General features: G+C 41.3%; 1 protein-coding gene, 1 long non-coding RNA gene and 1 pseudogene across 6 annotated transcripts in view; 2 read left to right on the forward strand and 1 right to left on the reverse strand.

The window, feature by feature from the left end:
* The window catches only part of MAP4K3 (mitogen-activated protein kinase kinase kinase kinase 3), a 187,448-nt gene extending 178,526 nt beyond the window's left edge, over positions 1-8,922 (reverse strand). For 2 of the 5 annotated variants that reach the window (XM_038561331.1, XM_038561329.1), the window contains exon 1: positions 8,668-8,922. In XM_038561331.1, coding sequence (XP_038417259.1) covers positions 8,668-8,763 — 96 coding nt within the window. In that variant the 5' untranslated portion in view covers positions 8,764-8,922. Of the gene's footprint in view, positions 1-8,244; positions 8,305-8,667 lie in introns of those variants that run through there. The other 3 variants (XR_005372332.1, XM_038561332.1, XM_038561330.1) reach the window with 3 other exon arrangements.
* On the forward strand, positions 8,223-11,013 carry LOC111090583. The gene is made up of 2 exons (XR_005372333.1): positions 8,223-8,407; positions 9,478-11,013. It is a non-coding gene; the product is annotated as an uncharacterized LOC111090583 (long non-coding RNA).
* Positions 11,014-20,413: 9,400 nt separating this feature from the next.
* On the forward strand, positions 20,414-20,488 carry LOC119864022 (annotated as a pseudogene).
* The last annotated feature ends 677 nt before the right edge of the window (positions 20,489-21,165 follow it).

Genomic DNA, 21,165 nt, shown 5'->3' on the forward strand with positions numbered 1-21,165 from the left:
TCTGCCTATGTCTCTGCCTCTCTCTCTTTCTCTCTCTGTGACTATCATAAATAAATAAAAATTTTTAAAAATTTTTAAAAAATAAAATAAAAGTTTGTACTCTACAGGCAATGTAGGAAGATTTTTTTTTTTAAGATTTTATTTTTATTTATTCAAGACAAACACAGAGAGAGACACAGGCAGAGGGAGAAGCAGGCTCCATGCAGGGAGCCTGATGCGGGACTCGATCCCGGATCTCCAGGATCACACCCCAGGCTGAAGGCGGTGCCAAACTGCTGGGCCACCAGGGCTGCCCTATAGAGGAAGATTCTTTGAGCAGGAGAAGGTGGATGACCATCTCAAACTCCTAACAAGACTTTAATCGAACAAAATAAATGTCTTATTTGAACATAACTAAAATTCATAGTCAAATCTAAAAATCTTCTGAAGAGTTTAAGGACTAAGGTAAGCAGTACACTGAAATCCAAACCTATAATCTCAGGTCAAGGCAGCCTGGAACTCTGAAAAGTGGCATCTTCCAGAACAAAAAAGACTGAAAAACGAAGCTAAAGCAGAAAATAAACATGTTTTCATCTCTTGAATCTAAGGTCTTTTGGTTTCGATGAACAAAATCCATTCTTAAGACATAGACATGGCCAACAAGCACATGAGAAAATGCTCCGCATCACTTGCCATAGGGAAATACGAATCAAAACCACAATGAGATACCACCTCACACCAGTGAGAATGGGGAAAATTAACAAGGCAGGAAACAACAAATGTTGGAGAGGATGTGGAGAAAGGGGAACCCTCTTGCACTGTTGGTGGGAATGTGAACTGTGCAGCCACTCAGGAAAACTGTGTGGAGGTTCCTCAAAGAGTCAAAAATAGATCTGCCCTACGACCCAGCAATTGCACTACTGGGGATTTACCCCAAAGATACAGATGCAGTGAAACGCCGGGACACCCGCACCCCAATGTTTATAGTAGCAATATCCACAATAGCCAAACTGTGGAAGGGGCCTCGGTGTCCATCGAAAGATGAATGGATAAAGAAGATGTGGTATATGTATACAACGGAATATTACTCAGCTATTAGAAACGACAAATATGGGACACCTCGGTGGCTCAGCAGTTGCGCATCCGCCTTCGGCTCGGATCCTGATCCCGGGGTCTGGGGATCGAGTCCCACATCGGGCTCCCTGCCAGGGCCTGCTTCTCCCTCTCCCTATGTCTCTGCCTCTCTCTGTGTATCTCATGAATGAATAAGTAAAATCTTAAAAAAAAAAAAAAAGAAAGAAACGACAAATACCCACCATTTGCTTCAACGTGGATGGAACTGGAGGGTATTATGCTGAGTGAAATAAGTCAATCGGAGAAGGACAAACATTATATGGTCTCATTCATTTGGGGAATATAAAAAATAGTGAAAGGGAATAAAGGGGAAAGGAGAAAAAAATGAGTGGGAAATATCAGAAAGGGAGACAGAACACGAGAGACTCCTAACTCTGGGAAACGAACAAGGGTGGTAAAAGGGAGTTGGGCGGGGGGTGAGGGTGACTGGGTGACGGGCACTGAGGGGGGCACTTGATGGCACTGGGTGTTATTCTATATGTTGGCAAATTGAATTCCAATAAAAAAAATCCTCTCCTAAAATCCTAATACTATTAAAAACAAAACAAAATAAAACCATATGTAACAGCTACATACATTCACTAGTCACTAAAGGTCTTTGGTTTAAAATGACAGTGTCTTCATATGCACAAAATAGGTATGACCATCACTTAATATGCAAAAGATACATGAGGCCTACTGATTTACTTTAGGCCTAATAATAATTCAAAATGCTTAATTCATTCTGTACCCACTATGCCAGAACTCTAGGTCAATCCCAATGTCCTCTCTGTAAAACCTATGATTTATCCCAATCAGAAACGATTTCCTTTCTCTAAATTCACGTAGCATATGGTTTGTCCTCTTCATGTCAGTTCATTCACTCATTCCACAAATATGCACTGAGAGTCTAATATGGGCCAGTTACTCTTCTAGGCTCTAGAACACAGCATGAACAGAATAAAGCCATCAGCTTCCCGGATTTCAACTATGGTGGGAAGAGAAAGGTACTACACAACTAAATATAAGGTGACAGATGTCATAATAAAAATGAAAATTAGGTAAAGAGCAGAGGTAAATTTTCTATAAAGCTAACAACTTAAAAAAGTTCAGCCTCCCTCACTTGCATGAGCCTCTCTGAGTGCTGAGAATCACTAGGACATGCAGAATGCCATAGGAGGTGACCAGTAGCAGCCAGGATGCTAATAGGCAGCATTTTATGGGAGCATTTCTGAGTAAATACATAAAGAAATCTCAGAAGAAAAGGACCTGACTCTAAGGTTACAGCATTTTGTTGGGACACCTTTTCTCATTCTAAATAAATACTCACTTTCATACCAAATTTGTTATTCTAATTTATTTATTTACTTAATGAGAGCCCTCAAAGCTGTATAAACTCCAGGCTCCACAAAATCTAGATCCATTCCTGCTAATGAGAGAAAATGAGTGGGGTGCTGTTTCCTATAGGGTGGTAAGGAAAAACACATTGAAAGGTGACATTTGAGTTGAGACCCAAGGGAACAGAAGAAGCAAACCATGCAGCTATTGGGGGAGGGCAGAATTCAGGCACAGAACACCAAGTACAAAAACCCTAAGGCAGGTACATGAGAAGCAGGGTATGTTAGGGCAGTAGCAGGAAAAATACATAATAGTAAGTAATACTAGACCATAGAAGCAATTAATGATTACAGAGTCTTGTGTGCCAGGCACAGTCCTAAACACTATTCTAAGCATTGCTACTTTACAACTGAATAAACTGAGGCACAGAGAAAAGAATGAAAGTAAATGGCTAACACTTGCTGAAGCCAGGCAGTCTGACTCCAGAACCCAGCTCACCCAGCTCTTAAACCACTTTACTAATAAGCTACAGAGAGGTCGGCTGTTCAGATTATGGAGTGTCTAGACAATCTCAGCCAGTAAGAGTGTTAATACTCTAGAAAAGAAATCAACAAGGTTTTGATCTCAAACTATGATAGCTAAAATAGGTACACGTTTTATGTCCCTATAAATACCAAGTGCCATGTCTTGTCATTTTTGCTACTCCACTCACAGTCCCTAACACATTTCCTTTCATATTATAGCTATTCTATGTACGACGGTTGTTCCTTGTACTCTCAAGAGAACTAGCAACTATTCACTCTCAATGCAAAATAATGTATTAGATGTTCTTTCACAAGTAAATACATATACACATCAAATCAAACACTTCCTTCAGGGAATCAGATCCATATTAAAGTCAGATAACCTGTTTTGTATTTTTAAAGCTCTCAAGAGAGGGCAGCCCCAGTGGCCAAGCGGTGTAGCACCGCCTGCAGCCCGGGGTGTGATCCTGGAGACCGGGGATGGAGTCCCACACATTGGGCTCCCTGCATGGAGCCTGCTTCTCCCTCTGCCTGTGCCTCTGCCTTTCTCTCTCTCCCTCTCCCTCCCTCTCTCTCTGTCATGAATAAACAAATAAAATCTTAAGAATAAATAAATAAATAAAGCTCTCAAGAGAAACTATCTCACAATCCATTCCACTGTCACTTTCCATCTCAAATAAATACCGATGCTGGAAAATTCTACCTTAATTTACCTTAAATGCACAAACAATGTTTCTGAAGTTTAGGACCATTTCCTCAGGATCCTCCAGACTTTGTCCTCCATGAAAGTAAAAAAATAAGCATACTCCTGATCATACTGTATTTTACTTCAGCTATTCTTTTCTAAATGCTTAAGGTGTTCATGTTTCTCAACAGGTTTCAGAACTGAGTTTTCCAGTCTTATAAACACTGACTATAATGAAAGAATTAGTCTTTGATGATACTAATCAGAACACCTTGAAAAGATACAGAACTACAAATAAGCAAACACAATTCACTAAATGCTTGAACAAATTAATTTCCTGATTTCACTGCCCAATCTTCCATTTTTCTTCAGTCAGCTTTCACAGAGACTCTGTTTACATACAGTACCATGTGAATGTTACTTTGGAGCTTAGCAACATTGCAGCCTCTGCTTCACCAGCAATGGCTTCCAAACACACACAGATAAAATCAGTATCGACATTTCCAAAGCATGTTCTCTACAAGGCACAAATTCTAAGAACAAGCAATATGTATTACAAAGAAAAAGAATCCCACAGTCAAGTAAGTTTGGAGTTTGCTGGTTAAGCAACACTTAACCAGTTTCTTTACCATCTGACTTCTGAACCTTTAGTATACTCAGAGTAATCCTTTTCCTGGAGCTTCCCAACCACATTTTGAAATGCCTACACTCCTGTCCAGGATAAGAGATGATTCCAATGCCCCAAGCCTTAGCAAACTATCAACAGTTGGAGCTTTTGACAAAAGTGGGATACAAGGAAAGGCCCATTCGGAGGCAGATGTAGTCTGTGAAGAGGTCAGGTGGAGACAATGGGGAGAGCTCAAGAGGAAGCATAAGCTGGAGACAACTGGGAATCGTTCACAGGGATCAAAGTTAAGTCTTAAGACTAGACCAGATACTTCTGCAGAAACATTAAGACTGGTCCTTCAAACTTCCTTGCCTTACCCCATCTCCAGCTTTAGTATCTTCTGCTGGTCTCTAGCAATAAATCTAGAAAAACATCAGGACATGGGGAGGAATAAGACCAATCCAACTGAAAAACTGCCTGTGAAAATCCTATTAATGTAGACAGATGTTGATAATGTGATCTGGCATAAGACTACCTAATATCTCCAAGAGAACTCTTTGAAATGACAAACCTAGAGGTTATTCATTCTTTTCTTTTTTGTAAATGTAATGAATGCTATAAGCCATCTCTACAGAAAAACACACGCACACAATATTAAACCTATTAATTTCAGAGGGCTTCCCGGGCCTCCTGAGGCCCAACCATTGAGCTCTCTAGTCAAGTCTTAGTTCCCTAGATAACCCCTGCTACAAATACTTCATCTCACAGATGAAGGGCATAGTTACAGGACATTTAAAAGTATGACCGTTTTTTTAAACTGTATTTTCCACGTACTTTAAGATAGTGCAGAGAAAATGTATACTATATTTATGTATATTTTTCAGTCTAGAAAAAATGAAAACTTATTTGTTGAGTAAAACTCAAGTCATTTATCTAACACCAAAAACAGAAAGGCATATGAGCGATAACACCTTCACAACAAAAGAGCTGAGGCGCTAGCTAATTTTACAAGGCCACATAGCTAATAAATTTTAGATCTTCCACATTCTACTTCAGTGCTTTTTAACTAAACCATGCCACCTTAAGTAAGCGTATTATTTCATTGGGTAGGATAGTTTTTAAAATAAAAATCCCTTGAAACACCCACCTTCTAAGAATGACTATAAATAATTAGATCTCTTATTTACTTAATGTGATCATTCCATTTTTAGCACCTAAACACAAATTAAGGAGCAAATTATACATACTGGCTTTTGAAAACAAATCCTCTAATGCACTCCTCTCTAATCAACACAATTTGTATAAATAAGAAAAATCTAAAACAGCAAAACAAATACAAAAAATCTGTTATCTTTATACATGGACATGATTACAGACAAAAATACAAAAAGCTTAAGCTTTGGGTTATTTAGCAAGGAGGGGGTATGATGCCAAAAACCACACGGAGTTTCTCTGCTTTGGGCCCTTGGTATGGGAAGAGTCTGGCAGGCAGGGATCAAGCATCTATTATCTGATGTCCACTTGGCAGACTCTACAAAAACAATGAGCCCTGGCTGCACAGCAGGAGTTAGGTATTCCAACTACTACTTAAAGATCCACTCTCACAGAGTGGCTACAACTCAATGTGCTGAACTACAGTTGTGCCTTAATTTCTCCACTGGAAACTCAGTAATATGCTATCTGCTCATATCCCATCTTTATAGAGGCAGTACTGCTATTATTAAGAATGCAGTCTTGGGTGGCCTGGGTGGTTCAGTCAGTTAAGCATTTTACTTCTGCTCTGGTTATGATCTCAGGGTCCTGGGATCCAGTCCGTGGGGAGTCTGCTTGTCCTTCTCCCTCTCTTCCTCCCCTGCTTGTGCTCTCTGACTTAAATTTAAAAAAAAAAAATTTTTTTAAATGCAGTCTCTAAAGGCTAAGGTTCAAACTGTGGCTTTGCCACTTGCCAACTCTGGCAAATTACTGCAATTTACCTGTGCCTCAATTTCCTCAAATGCAAAATGGAATTAATAAGAGCACCTATTTCATAGGGTTGCTGCAAGGAGTAAATAAATTAATACATGGAAAATCTTAGAGCAGTGCCTAGCAAATAATAAGCACTCCATAAATGTTAGTTCTCATTATCATTACCTTAAACAGATGACAAGAGTAATCAACTTATACCTGTATTGGACTTAGATGTCCTCAGGAAATTACAGGCTTTAATTTTTTTTACTTTTTAATCATGTGGCTTAACTACCAGCTGTTTTTTCTAAATATAGTAAATACATGGCCAATTATTTTTGTAAAGAACTTGAAAAGAACTTACTGTACACACTGCCACCTAGGACTGACACATTAAAGTTTAGTTAACTTTTCAACTGAATGTAATTTTTTTGAAAGATTTTATTTATTCATGAGAGACAGAGAGAGAGAGAGAGAGAGAGGCAGAGACACAGGCAGAGGGAGCCTGATGTGGGACTCGATCTTGGGACTCCAGTCCAGGATCATGCCCTGAGCGGAAGGCAGACGCTCAACTACTGAACCACTCAGGTGTCCCCAACTGAATGTAATTAGACTCCCTTAACCAGCTCTAATCTACTTGGATCCATTCGCTTCAACTTTCATAATCACTACCAATTCCAAAACAGCCACGGTTATTCTTACCTGGACTATTACAATGGCTGCCTAACTGTTCTTTTCCTCTCCAATCTACACTCCAGTAAAGTAGATCTTTTAAATCTAATTTTACTCCTCTACATAAAACCCTGCAATGGCTCCCCATTGCCCTAGAGAAAAATCTGACCTCCTTAAGGGACCTAAGAGGCCTGTATGATCTATTCTCCTGACTGTTCAGGCCACTGAGGTCTTTCAAATCCTTACCCTGGTTCCTTGGGTCCTCACAGCCTTCTCAGATTATGCTCTATCTGGCATAATCTTCTCTCCCCACTGCCTCTGACTCCCCAAAGGAGATCAGGTCCTCCTGTTTCTGCATTCATAACCCTAATCCTAATCTTCTTTTCTCCTGGGCAGCACAAAATAAAACTGCAATAAAATAATTATCCAAATGGTCGTTTAATGTTCTTCTTGCTCCCTCAGAAATATAAACTCCAAGTAAGACTTAGGAATAGGTCTCTTTTCCTGCTACAACCCAAGTGCTTACATGTCCAGTACCTTATACACAACAGGTGTACACAAACCGCCTATACTATCTTATGAGAAAAACTGACGAGACAAATGATGACAGAAGGCGAATCAACCACGAAACAAAACAAATGCAGAATCCTAGCTGCATTGTGAGGGGACATACGTGTTTTACTGAAGTAAAAGCCAAAAACCTACTGCTAAACCACGGGCAAAAAGTTTAGCTAGGACTAAACTTTCCAAAGTAAAATTAAGTTTCTCTGTGCATCCTCAGATGTCATGTGAAACAAGAGGAGTTCCACTCCAGTCACCAGTAAGAAGATACACAACTAAATCAAGACTGCTGCCACATTTGGCACTATCCGCTTCCTGGCAGTCTCTGCGAGGCCAAGAGTTGAGCTGGCCAGGGAAAGAGTGATTTATCTCCCACATTTAAAAGGGGTCCCTCTACAACAGGAATGCTGTACGACTAATACCCTTTGAATTCTAACCTAGTCAAGCCACTACCTTTCCTGAGTATTCAATTCGCTTTAAAAAAAAAAAAAAAAAAAAAAAAAGGCTGAATCTTCTGTGTCACTGACAAAAACAAGTTTAATGAGGCATCATAGTCCAATTCCATCTGGAGAAAACAAAGTTGCTTTTTCCTCCAAAACAGGGGTAAAAAAAAAAAAAAAAAAAGAAAAAGAAAAATTATACTAACGAGATCTCTTTAACTAACGAAAGTCATTACTTGGGGAAAAAAAATTTTTTTTTTTTACTTGGAAAATTAAAAGATGGCATGCGGATGCTAAGAGGCAAAAAAGGCTGAGGGGGGCGGCTGTGGCAGTGGTAACTACTGCCGGCCCGGGGGTGGGGGGCAGTAGCGGCAGACCTACCCAGCGGGCCGTCCCAGCTCCGTCGGACGCACACAGGTTTGACATACGCCAAACGCCCCGCCAGCGGGGCCGTCGCACTGACCCTGTCAATGCAACAAACGACAAGCCCCACTCCGCGCTGTGCTGAGGAGAGCGGCCCGCTCGCGTCCAGGGAAGCGCTCAGGTAAGCGCCCCGAGGTCTCGGGGTTACCCGCTTGGCCCTTTGTTCGTTCCAAGGCAGCGGAGCCCCGGGCGCCCGCTCCAGCTCCAGCTCCAGCTCCAGCTCCTGCTCCTCCTCCTCCCCCACAGCTCCCGGGCGCCCGCGTCTCCCTCAGAGGGGCAGCGCGGACGCGGGCGCCCAGACGGCGGCGGCGGCGCCCCCCGCCCTCCCCGCGGCGGGTCCCGACCCCGCGGCCTCCGCGGCGCGCGGCCCCTCGCCTTTACCTTGTAGACGTCGCCGTAGGTGCCGCTGCCGATGCGCTGAATCAGCTCGAAGTCCTCCTGCGGATTCCGGCGGGACAGATCGAAGCCGGGGTTCATGGCGGGCCCCGGGTGCCCCCCGCCTCCCTCCCGGGCCGGGGAGGGGGGGCGCTCAGGGGGCCACACGGAGAGTGGGAGCCGCGGCCGGCCCCCTGCTCCCCCGGTGGTCACAATCGGCCGGCTCCACGCTGCGGCCGCCGCCGCCGCTCCTCTCACGCCGCCGCCGCCGCCGCCGCCGCCGCCGCCGCCCAGGCTAACCGTCCCCGCCCCCGCAGCCCGCCGCCGCGCCGAACCCGGGTCACACCCACAAGGAGAGGAGAACGCTCGCAGCCCCTCGCTCGGGGTGCAACTCCAACATGGCTTCCGCCTTCGCCGCTCCTCCCCCTCCCCTTACTCCGGCTCCTCCACCCTCCTCCCCCTTTTCCCGGCTCCGGCCCGACTGCGCAGCCGCGATCCCGGAGGGAGCGCTCCCCGGCCCCGCGCGCGTGCGGCCCCGTGCGCGCTCCGGCTCGGGCTCCGGCTCCGGCTCCGCGCGCCTGCCGGGCGTGGGCGGGCGGGCGGCCAGGCCGCCGGGGGCCCCGCTCCCGCGTCGCGTTCCCGAGGGCGTGCCTGCCCCAGGGGGCCGTGGGGTGGTGGAAAGTAGCTCCCGTTCGCTGCTGATTCACCCGAACGGCAAAGTTGGATGTTGCCCTCTCAACGTCCCAACCGTAAGCAGCTGGTATAGTTTTAATTTGCAAGACAGCCAGTGTCCCCAATTTATTTATTTTTTTTAAGCATCTATACCTAGGACACAGCCGAGCATCAGAGATTTTCCGGGATTGCAGAGAAGGAGTGGCCATGAGGAGAGCCCCTGAGAGGAGTGAGCCGTGCTAGCTTGGATACCCGACACTGGGCCCGGGCCCGAGGTGCAGAAGAGGGCAGGCCCGGAGAGCAGCCAGGAGGCGTGTGGAGTGGAGAGGGCGTGGGAAGCTCTGGGGGAAAAACACGCTGCGAGGCCGCCCGCCAGCCCCAGTGGAGGGCGTGGGAAGCAGGCAGAGCCTAGAACTAAAGCAGTGATTGACCTTCTTCTCCAGAGACGCTGGATTATCAAAGACCCGGGCGGGGACAGCCCAAGCTGTGGAGCAACCTTGCGAGGGAGAGGTTGTGGAGGGTGGAGCGTGAACAAGATCCGTCCTGCACCTGAAGTGTAAACATAAGGATGATGCGGAAGCTCTTTGGTTGACCTACCCACAACCCCACCCTGCGTGAGACCCAGATTGTGAGCATTAACAGCCAATCTATGTGGACACCAGCTCCAACTGTTACTCCCTGTGCAGGCAAGCATGTGAACATGGGTTAATTTTCTGTTCTCAATACATTGTCCACTAGGCCTTTCCAAAAGCTTTAATCAAGCTTTAATCGATGGCCACTTGGACGGTACCACTTGGAGTTTTGTTTCAGAAATGTCTTCCTAATATCCATAGGCACCACACCTTCTGACCACTAGTGTTCCCTAATGCCCAAACCTCTTAAGGATAAAATAAGTATAATCAACTTTGCCTACAGTAAGATTGCATATTTATTAAGTTCTCAAAGAAGTTGTTTATCTGAGTATCTGTTGACTAGAAGATGTTGGGAAATGACCATCTCTTCGCCTACTCAAGTAACCTTACAATTGTCTTCATTTTTAATTAAAGCATCAGTTAATACGTGCATATAACTTAAATTACTGCTATATGAGTCCTTATCGTGGGTTTTTTTTTGTTTTGTTTTTTTCTACCCATGATAGATCTTACCTTAAGGCTCTGGTATCTTGAGAATTAAACTCCTGAATATAAATGTTACTCCATTCCTGCTTTTGCCTGTTTATGGCACTTGCTGGGAACCCAGACTGCAAGCCTTTCTTGTCCACATTTCTTGTCCACATTTGAAGAATTGTTTGGTCTCTTTAAGCCAAACATGAGAATAATTAGTCCAGGATTCAGATAAGCAGACCTAATAAACTATCCCAAATAGGAATCAGTTCTGCTCTTTTTCTCTGCCTTTTCAATACAGGAAAGCCAAATTCTCAGCACAAGAACCTGGTAATGGTTTCACTGTTTTGTTTGCTGGGATTATCATCTGTGCAGATAACTGCATTTGCATCACTAATAGACTTCTTTCAAAGAGAAAAGACATTTCAGTAGGGCTGAACCGGTCTTTAAGGTTTTGTTTGTTCCATTTTGGCAAGGCCAAGCTAGTCCTTTTGAAAAAGGATTGATTTTCATGTAAGGGCCTGATTTGCCATAGGGTTACAGCATAAATAAAAAGGCTTTTGCAATTAACTGTTCACAAAGCCTAAAATATTTTGTTTTTTGTACAATATACATGCAGATGCCAAATCTGATGTCTTTGTTTTTCCTATTCCAATGCTCCTCAACGTTGCTAGAAGTAACACTAATGATCACACTTTCTTTGAATCCGAGAAATAGCTTCCCTCTTCTATGATTAGAAACATCCTTAGAAGTCATCTACTCTTTTCAATTCAAGAACTGCATCTATACCATCTTTCCTGAGTTTATTGCTAGTTGAATACCTTCAGTAAAAGGAAATTCACTGCTCCCCAAAGCAACTCACCTTGTTATAAGATAGTGCTAGAGAATGATCATAATAACAACAAAAACAATAGTCACATCTAACATTACCAAGTGCCTACACAGTGCCAGGAACTGAGCCAAATATTTCCGTGTATTATCTCATTTAATTTTCACAACAACTTGATGACATAGGTATTATCATTATTTTTTGAGGTATAGGCAGATTAAACTGGCTCAAACTAAAGGAAGTTGAAATTTGAGCAGAGGATAAGACACAAAGGCCTGACTCCTCTTAGCCACTAACCCATACTCTGCTTTACAGTATACTTTTTAAAATTTCTCTTATGCTAAATCAATACCTGCCTCCTTGTCATGCATTTAGAGTCAACGATTAACCTCAAAAGAAAAAAAAAAAAGAGTCAAAGATTATTAGATTCTAGTGGTACAGAAAATAGAGAAGAAAACCACAGTGCCTTGCTCTCAGGGAGTTTGCAGTCTCACAAAACTGTGATATATAGGAAGGATGTTAAAGCTAAATCTTAAAGAATGTGTTGGAGTTAGCCAGAGAAGTAAAGGGGAGGGCATACACTCCAGGCTGACTGCTTAGCCCTACCCCCTTAAAGCACCCACCTATGTAAGCATCACACTGTAGGGAGCAGGTAAAGGCCAAGATGGACAGTATATCCAGACCACCCTTCTCTTAGCCCATCCTTCATCAGTCTGTAGCTTAGGGATTCTTTAGTCTCTGTACCAACTTTCAGTTTTAGTCTCGGACTTCTGTCTAACCACCCGTTGGATCTGCTTCTTTGGTTTACCGACTTCATAATCACCACTCACATTTCAGTATGCCAAGAGCTCTGAGAAAGGAACATGGAGCAAGCCTTAGCTCAGAAAAAGACCCTACAACCAGGTCATCCATGAGAGGAGGAGAATCAGACCCAGACATATGTGAAGCAACGACAGAGTTCCAGGATGTTATATAGCCTAGTCTAGCACAGCTCTGAGCCAGGCAGGCTACCTACCTGATTCATATCTTATCTCTGTCCCCTACTGAATGACCTTCAAAAGTTATTTCAAAATGGGGCTGCTCTGGAGATAAAACTAAAATGTATGTTAAGGAGCACCTGGGTGGCTCAGTCAGTTAAGCATCTGACTCTTGGTTTCAGCTCAGGTCATGATCTCCTTGGTCATGGGGTCAAGCCCTGAGTTAGACTCCACCCTCAGCAGGGAGTCAGCTTGAGATTCTCTCTGCACCTCTACCCACTCATGCTTTCTCTCCCTCTGTCCCTTAAATAAATAAATAAATAAATAAATAAATAAATAAATAAATAAATAAATAAATAAATCATTAAACATAAATAAATAAAATACATTTTAAAGTCAGTAGTGCCTGGGCCACAGCAAGCCCACAAAATACTAATTACTATTATTTTGAATATTTTTTAGAATGTTTTATTTATTTTTTATTTTTTTATTTATTTATTGGTATAAGTGTAACTATTTTTTTTTTACAGGGTTAGATTAATTTCAGGCGTACAATATAGTGATTCAACCATTTCATACATCCCTCGATGCTCATCACGACAAGCGTACTCCTTAGCCCCATCGCCTATTTAACCCAATCTCCCACCCACCTATTTTAGGTTTTAAAGGATGACAGTCATGGGGATGGGCATGGAGATATTATTTAGGAAACAAATGCAATAATATATATAAGAGAACCTGATTTAAGGCCAAGGATGCTGAAGCCAGAGAGAAGAGAAAGAACACAAAGATCATTAGAAGGTGGAATTGAAGGTTTGAAGGGGTGAGGAAGCAGGCAAACAATGGGTGATGTGTAGGCTTAGACAACAGGAAGGTCCCAAGAGGGTGATAGTATTTACCATAGTAGGAGGTATTAGGGTTATTTGGGGGAGGATTTTAGTGTTGAGTCAAAGTAAATGATTCTGCTTCATATCTATTAAGGTGGAGATGTTCAACTAGAAACGTAAAATTGGTGACAAAAAATAGAGTTGAAACTTAGAAAGGATGTCAGGGCTAATTTTTAAATGTTGAGAGTCATAGTTTAGGAGTTATTAAGTATCTGTTATGTTCCAAACACTATATTAGGTTCTAACCGTGTAACAAGGCATGGTTGGGTTACAGACAAATTCTCAGATAATTCCTTTACAATGAGATGAGTCCTAGGGTGCAGGGAAGCAGAGCCAGAAGGAGATGTTAGGTGCTACTTAGGCTAACAATCAAGCCCTACATCAGGCTAACAATTTGGCTCTTTTTCAAGCCAATATATATTTTAAATTTTTCTTTAAATATTTTTTAAAATAATATATTCATTTACTTAAGGTAAGGTGGAGCTCTGCATGGGGAATAGGTGGAGATGGAAGTCCTCAGGTGTAAGCTTTCAGCTTCCACCCTGATATTCTGAGCAATTCAGTTCTCCCAAATTTGCATATGTCCCAGCACAGTTATTTCTCAATGGAGGTTTTATTAGCACTTAGGGTAGGACAATTCTTCCTTGTGTGGGGCTGTCCTCTATTTCAGTACTGCTCCCAGCCACACTGACATCAACCACAAAAATAGCCGCACATATTTCCAAATGTCTAGGGTTGGCCTGGGGTGGGGGATGGGAGTGACTGGATTGAGAATATTTGTCTATCATGTCCTTGAGAGAACTGTCACCCACACCAAACTATTTATCATAGTATTCCTTTCTATCTCATATAGGATATACCCTGAGACAAGTTCTGATATATAAAATATTGTTATATTATTTCCAATGCTTAGCACCCAAGTGGGGTTTCACTGCCTTCTGTAGATTCACAACCAAGAGTCCACCCGCTTTTTATCACATAGTTCCTAGGATCGCATAGGAGGGTACCAAATCTAGTCTTCACAGGTTATGGAAGACTTCACAGAGGAAGGAACCTCTAGGCTGAGACTTAAAAGACAAGTAGAGAATTAGGCAAGCAAAAACCTATACTCCATACCAAGCGTACAGTGTTTACATCCAAAGAAACAAGTAGTTCTGTTTAAGGAGAGTAGCAGGAGAGGCTAGTGTGGTAAGCAAGGACTGGTCCATTAAGGAGCATGTAAATTATGTTAAATAATTTGCATTTCCTTTTTTAAAGATTTTATTTATTCATGAGAGACACAGAGAGAGGCAGAGAGAGAAGCAGACTCCTCACAGGGAGCCTGATGTGGGACTTGATCCCAAAACTGGGATCAAGCCCTGAGCCGAAGGCAGAATGCTCAACCGCTGAGCCACCCAGCCATCCAGGCATTTCTTCTTAAGAGTGCTGTTGGGTTTTCAGCACAGGAGCAGGGTGATCTCTTTTGCTCTTTAGACATACTCCACCAGCTACAGATGGAGAATGAGTTGCAGTCAGGTGGCAGGACTGGAGATGAGTTAGGAGAATAGTTCAGAGGCCATTGTAGCAGTCCACCTAGGAGAAAAAAGATGGTCTGAGTTAACATATGAACTCAGCATCCCCTTTCAGTCATGTATTTGAATTGTGGGTTGAGATGAATTTTCATAGGGAAAATAAATGAAATAGGCAGAAAATGGGTTCCTAGAAAACCCCAACATTTAAACTGTGAGCAAAGGCAGAGAATCTAGCAAAGGAGGCTAGGAAGGTGAGATCCAATATGATATGTGGAAATGGAATGGTGTGGTAGCCATAGGAGTGCACCACTTAGGATTCCCTTCAAGGAAGCATATGCTGTAAGGAGTGTGAATTACTGACAGCCTCTAGCCACCATGCCTTTGGCATCCATCACAGCCTTCATGCAGAGGTCTCAATCTCCCCAGATGCTCCCAACCAGTGACTGAGCACAGCCCGTCATTCCTCCCCAATGCAATTTCCTCTACTGGACAACCTTTGCTATGGGGCACCCCATTGGCATCACTGGTCTAGTCTCAGAGCTTCCCTGCAGACTGAGGCTCTTCCTCCCCAGGCCTTCTTCCTTCTTTCTCTCCTTTCACAAGTTTTAAGCCATGCATTGCAGTCTGAAAGCCTTCCTACTCTTGCTCCCTTTCCTCTTTATCCTTCACATGTGCATCTTGCACTTCAAATTCAGCTTACCATCAACTAGTACAATTGATATCAATGCAGCAAAGGAGGGAATTTTAAGAGAGTGATCAAGCTGAGTTAAATTCCAGAGAGAGATTAAGGAAGAGAGAGAGAGAAAAGTTTCGTCAGATCTGTCATTATGGAGGTGAGTGCCAATCTAATTATTGAAGTTCATAGTCCTTTTTCTACTATTGTGTCTCCTCTTAGTTATATTCTCCCATACATCATAATCTTCATACATCTCATCTAGGTTCCCTTATTATGAACACATTTAATTCATTAATATCTTTTTAAAATTTGGCACCAGGAAGTGAGTTCAGTATTCCAAATGCAGTTTGGTCAATGTTGACTATGGCAAAATTGTTAACTATCTGTTATTTGAACACTCTATTATAGCCTAAACTTTCAGGGTTTTTTATAGCCACAACAACTCAGGGTCACTGTACTGCTTGACACCAGGGGATGCCATTGAAATTATACAATCCTCAAATCCAAACCTGGCCCTGGGTCCTAATTTTTAAAATCTTCAAAACCCTGGAGGTGCCTGGGTGGCTCAGTCGGTTAAGCGTCTGCCTTCGGCTCAGATTATGATCTCTGGGTCCTGGAATAGAGCCCCACATCAGTCTCCCTGCTCAGCGGAGAGTCTGCTTCTCCCTCTCCCTCTGTCCGTCCCCTCCACCCACCCCCGCCACTCTCTTGCTATCTCAGGTAAAGAAATACAATCTTTAAAATATAAAAAAAAAAAAAGAATAAAAATCCCCCAAACTCATAATTGCTTCCCTCTAAATCAGATCATCAGAGGCATTCTTGAACCCTCATTGCTATAAAATGCCAGGGACAGGAACCCCGGTCTCATGCATCCTACTGTAAAGTTCCTGCCTTGTCAACAGTTTATCAGACCAGATATCATCTTCTCATCACCAACCCATATATAACAACAACAACAAAAACACAGGGAGTTTTGTTGTACTTCTACCCAATATTGCTTCCAGGTGAGATCTTGCAAAGAAAAGTCAGACAGAAGCCTAAAACCTTACTTAGATAGATAAGAACTTCCAATCTTGTTGAGAAGCCAGGATTTTAAGGGGGGTGCTCTTTGGGTTTTAAGGGGGTGCAGCACCCCCTTAAAAGGGGGTAATTGATACCTTTTTAGACTCAGCTAATCCTTGAGGCTGTGTGAAAAATAGATGACAAAGTATGGAAGGATTGCAAGGAAGTATAGGTGGAATACAGACTGGGTGAGAGATTGAGAGATGCTGAGATAATCTAATTGATGAAACTCCTGATTGTATTCATCTTTTATCCCATGATCGATTTGAGCATAGTGTTTCCCTGGTTTCCTTTTACATAATATTTAGCCTACAGTTCCCCTTTGATCTCCCCAGTTAAAGTGTGTTGCCCTGTACCTTTGTTCCCAAATACAGAGTGAGGCCACTGTTGGACCAGATCAAGTTAGTCTAGAACAAATGTGGTTACATACACTCTGTTTCTGGAGTAGATTACTACCCAGGGTGTTATCCTACCGGTCTTTTTTTTAAAGAAGCTTTGTTCTAGTTATTTTTCCTCCCTTCAGAGGACTCCAACCCCTACTCCCAACAAAACCTGTAATAAAGCAATCTGCTTATAAATTAGAAAATTCATCTCTTTGGGAAAAAAAAATCCTCTAATTTGTTTTTTTAATTAATTAATTATTTTCTAATTTGGTTTAAACCTGGACTGAAGGTTTGTCTTCTTGATCAAAACAGACAAAAAGGTAGCAATAAAAGCTCTGTTAAATAATTCAAATAACTTGCCAGGGGTTTTCCATTATTTCTTTACTCCCTGGTCATATTCAAGGTGATGTATAGATAGCCCAAGTCTCAGACTGACCCAGATCAATGGCCCAGGAGCTGGATTCATTGGCAGGGTCTGAGCTCATAGCAAAGCCCATTTGGATCAAGGTATACCTCTTCTCAGTATTGGAGTCAAAACTTTGCCTGGAATCTGATCATTTGGGTCACTCAAAAATACTTTAAAAAATATATATGTTTAAATCAGGACTCATGTGTTAGTATTAACTTTCCCAGATAAACATCTGACACCATCAGGATAGTTTAAACATGTGTTGATAGAATAACAAAAGGAAGGAAACTCATGAACCATTTCCCTGCTGCTTTGTATTTTATTTACAAATGGCTAAGCTGCCAAATGAAGTTTGTAAATAGCCTTTTTCAAGCTCAATGTGGCGCCAATATCTGAAAATGTTAAATGAACTTTTATTTATTTGCTTTAATATAAATTCAGTTAATTAACATACAGTGCATTACTAGTTTCAGAGGTAGAGTTCAGTGATTCATTAGTCTTATATAACACCCAGTGCTCATTACATCACATGCCCTCCTTAATGCCTATCACCTAGTTACCCTTCCCTCCACTCCCCTATATGAACTTTTAATGCCAAAAAGTGTAACACTTTTAAGTTGCTGATACCAATATTTAGGGTTTACCTCTCACCTAAGGAGAGCACTTGCCAGTCATTCCAAATCAATCCAACATCATGTCTGCAAATCTGAATGTGGTCTGTTTTCTGCTACATGGTGCAAGTCTCTTAGTGTTTTTGTCCCCATTCTCTTCCTCTTCTAATAATACTACACCTGGGCAATAAACATGTCTCTTAAAATGCCAACAATGAAAATATGGAAGTCCTGAAGGGAAACTAAATTTGGAATGAATAAGAGTTTACTTTGAAGCATGTTAATTTTGAAGAGCATCAAGGAAGGGACATCACAAGGGCAGTGACAGATTTAGGAAGTGCAAAAGGCAATTAGATCATGATGTGTAAATGTGAGTCATAGAAATAAAGATGGTAGAATCATGGGATACTCCAAGTGAAAAGTTTGAGAGTGTAGAGCAATGGTGAGCAACCTCTTTTTCTTTCCTTCATTTTTTTTTAAGGACCACTTAGGGGAGTCTGGGTAGCTCAGTGGGTTAAGCGTTGGACTCTTGATTTTTGCTCAAGTCATGATCTCAGGGTCACGAGATTGAGCCCCACGATGGGCCTGCTTGAGATTCTCTCTCTCTCTCTCTCCCTCTGCACAATCCTTCTTAAGAAAGAGAGAACAACTTAAAAGGAGCAAAAAGTGTTTATGAACCTTTTTTTTAAAAAACATTCAAAGTGAAAATAGTGTTACTGACTTCCATAACAAGAACTTCTGCTCTGGGATGATTATTAAGATATGAATACCTGTTCTTCTCCCAGGCAGTGTTTTCTAGCCTGTCCTAGCTTGATATATTTGTATGCAGAATTTAAGGTAAGGGGAGTAGAGACATGAGTGGAGAAGTGAGAAGAGAAGGATAAGTAAGCCAGAAAGGAGCTAAGTGAACCTTTAAAGTGTTGAAAGAAAGGGAGAAGGGAGATGGCCAAAAATACCAACAAACTGGGTTCTAGAGAAAGAGTTTAGAGGTTATATATAAGACTAGAGAGAATAGAATGGAATGCAAGTGTGCCTCTGTAACCATAAATGGCTTCCTCTGATGTTCTTTGAGAGCAATAAAGATAAACAAAGGTTGGAATACCTTTTTAAAATTACTGTGATCCTAAGCAGAGTCTGACATAGGTGGGACACCAGGACTTATTAGGGTTGCAAGAAGAACGCCAATGAGAAATTTGGCAATGGTTCTGAACTGCTACAATGTTATCTGGTCATACTAAGTCATGACACAGAAACAGCTTTCAAATCTTTTACCACTTAATTTACATTGCTTTTTAAAAGGTATACATGTTTTTACATTTATAACTTATTTTATCTTTGGAATGATTCCTTAAATTATTATCATCCATAATTTATAGATGAGGAAATTGAAGGTTAGAGAAGTGAAAGACAGAAACAGATCAGGATTAACGATTAGATCCAGTTAATTGAACATCTACTGAGCCTTGCTTACTGAGATTCAGGTTGTGCTATATATGAGGAAACGCAAAAATGGTTAAAATGTGCATGCAATCCTCAGCCATTATACCATTCTGGCTTTACTCTTTCCCAGTTCTCTCTGAGAGGATGGATCTCTCTTCTAAGCCTAGGCCAGGCTAGTTCATAACGAGATCCATCTGGGAGCATCACTGACACAGCAAGATTACAGGAAGAATTGACTCCAGGGTACTCTGGCAGTTCCAAGTCGGTGGTGTAGTCATCAGAATTGCAAGATAAGGAAGATCTGGGAACTCTTATACACTACTGAGTAGAGAATAAATTGGTACAATTACATCGGAAGACAATTTAGCAATATCTATTAAAACTAAAGAGGCCCTTTTCTTACATTTAACAATTCCACTTCTCTCTATATATATCCAAGAAACTCTCCCTTAAATGCATAAGGAGACATTTAAATGAATATTCATTGAAGCATCATGTATAACAGGAAAATAATTGGAAACAGCCTAAATGTTCATCAACCTGAGAGTGGTTCAGTAAATTGTATGATCACACAGTGGAATACTATATTGTAGTTAAAATAAATGAACTAGAACTAGAGCTATAACATACATCAATCTAAAAAAATAGAATATCTAGTGAAAACAAGAAAGTGGCAGGAGATATGTAAAGCATGCTACCATTTATGTTAGCTTCAGACCCATGAAACAATAGTCCACATTTCTAAGTGTGATAAACATTTTAAAATATTAATTGTAATAATAACTCCAAATTCAGGATAGTTGTTACCTCTGCTGAAGAAGGAGAATGACAGAGTATGTAGATGCCTTTAGCCAAATCTGTGTCCCCTCTTAAAAGTGGATCTGAAACACATATGGCAAAAAGCAAATATTTGATAAAATTTGGTGGGAAAGGAGAGTTCATATTATTATTTCCTATATGCTGTAGGCTCGAAATATTTCATTTAAAAGTATATAGGGGCCTTCAATCCTGGAATTCTGGGATTTTTTTCTTGGTGCAGAAATTTCTTTATTCCCCCTTTTCTCATGTTGAAACTCCATCCATTTTTTGATATTTAATTCAAGTCTCACTACCTTATTGAGAATTTCTGTGGCAATCTTGTTAGTCCATGCTATGCTCCATAAAGTTCTGTAGGTCTAGAAGGTACTCTTGTATTCTATGATGATTTTATCAAAATGACTTTTGTTTTTCTGAGTATGCTGAAGCCACATATTAAGTATTGAGAAGGAGTAGAAAAAAAATAAAGTTCCTTTGTACACTATGTTTGTATGACCAGAATTCTTTCATTCTGTTGTTTAAATATATATTGCCTTGCATTAATATTTGGTTTATTGAACATAAATTTTGATTCTCTAATTATATTGTAAGAGCCTTAAGAGCAGGGACAATGTCTTGAACTTTTAAAATTCTTCCCCAGTGTCCAGTGGAACCTAACCAAATACTTATTAAAGAAAAATGACATATAAACCAATAATTATTATCCTTCCTACAAAACATTTATATAGAATGTTGAAAATACTAGTTGGAGCTACATTTGCTTTTATTTTCCCAGAGAGAGAATAGTAATGAACTGTGAAATGACCAACACTCAGGCAGCAGAAGGAGAAAAAGAAGAAATAATGGTTTTGTATATTACACATTCTGGATAATCAGCTCTTGAATGATTAAGTGTAGAAAATCTCTTATGAGTAAAAGCAGATTTTAAAAATATATTTTATGACTGTGGACTTGTTTTATAGATCATTTCCAGTTTTCAGATGATTCCAGGCCAAACTTACAAATTATTTTGGAAAAACGTTTCCTCTTACGATATGCTAGATAGCCATGTACAATATACCTTGTTGTCATTCTGCCTTCATTCCAATATTTATCGGACTACATGTAGGAATGGTGACCCAGGGAAAC

This window comes from Canis lupus, chromosome 17, assembly GCF_011100685.1.
Source record: "Canis lupus familiaris isolate Mischka breed German Shepherd chromosome 17, alternate assembly UU_Cfam_GSD_1.0, whole genome shotgun sequence".
NCBI lineage: Eukaryota > Metazoa > Chordata > Mammalia > Carnivora > Canidae > Canis > Canis lupus.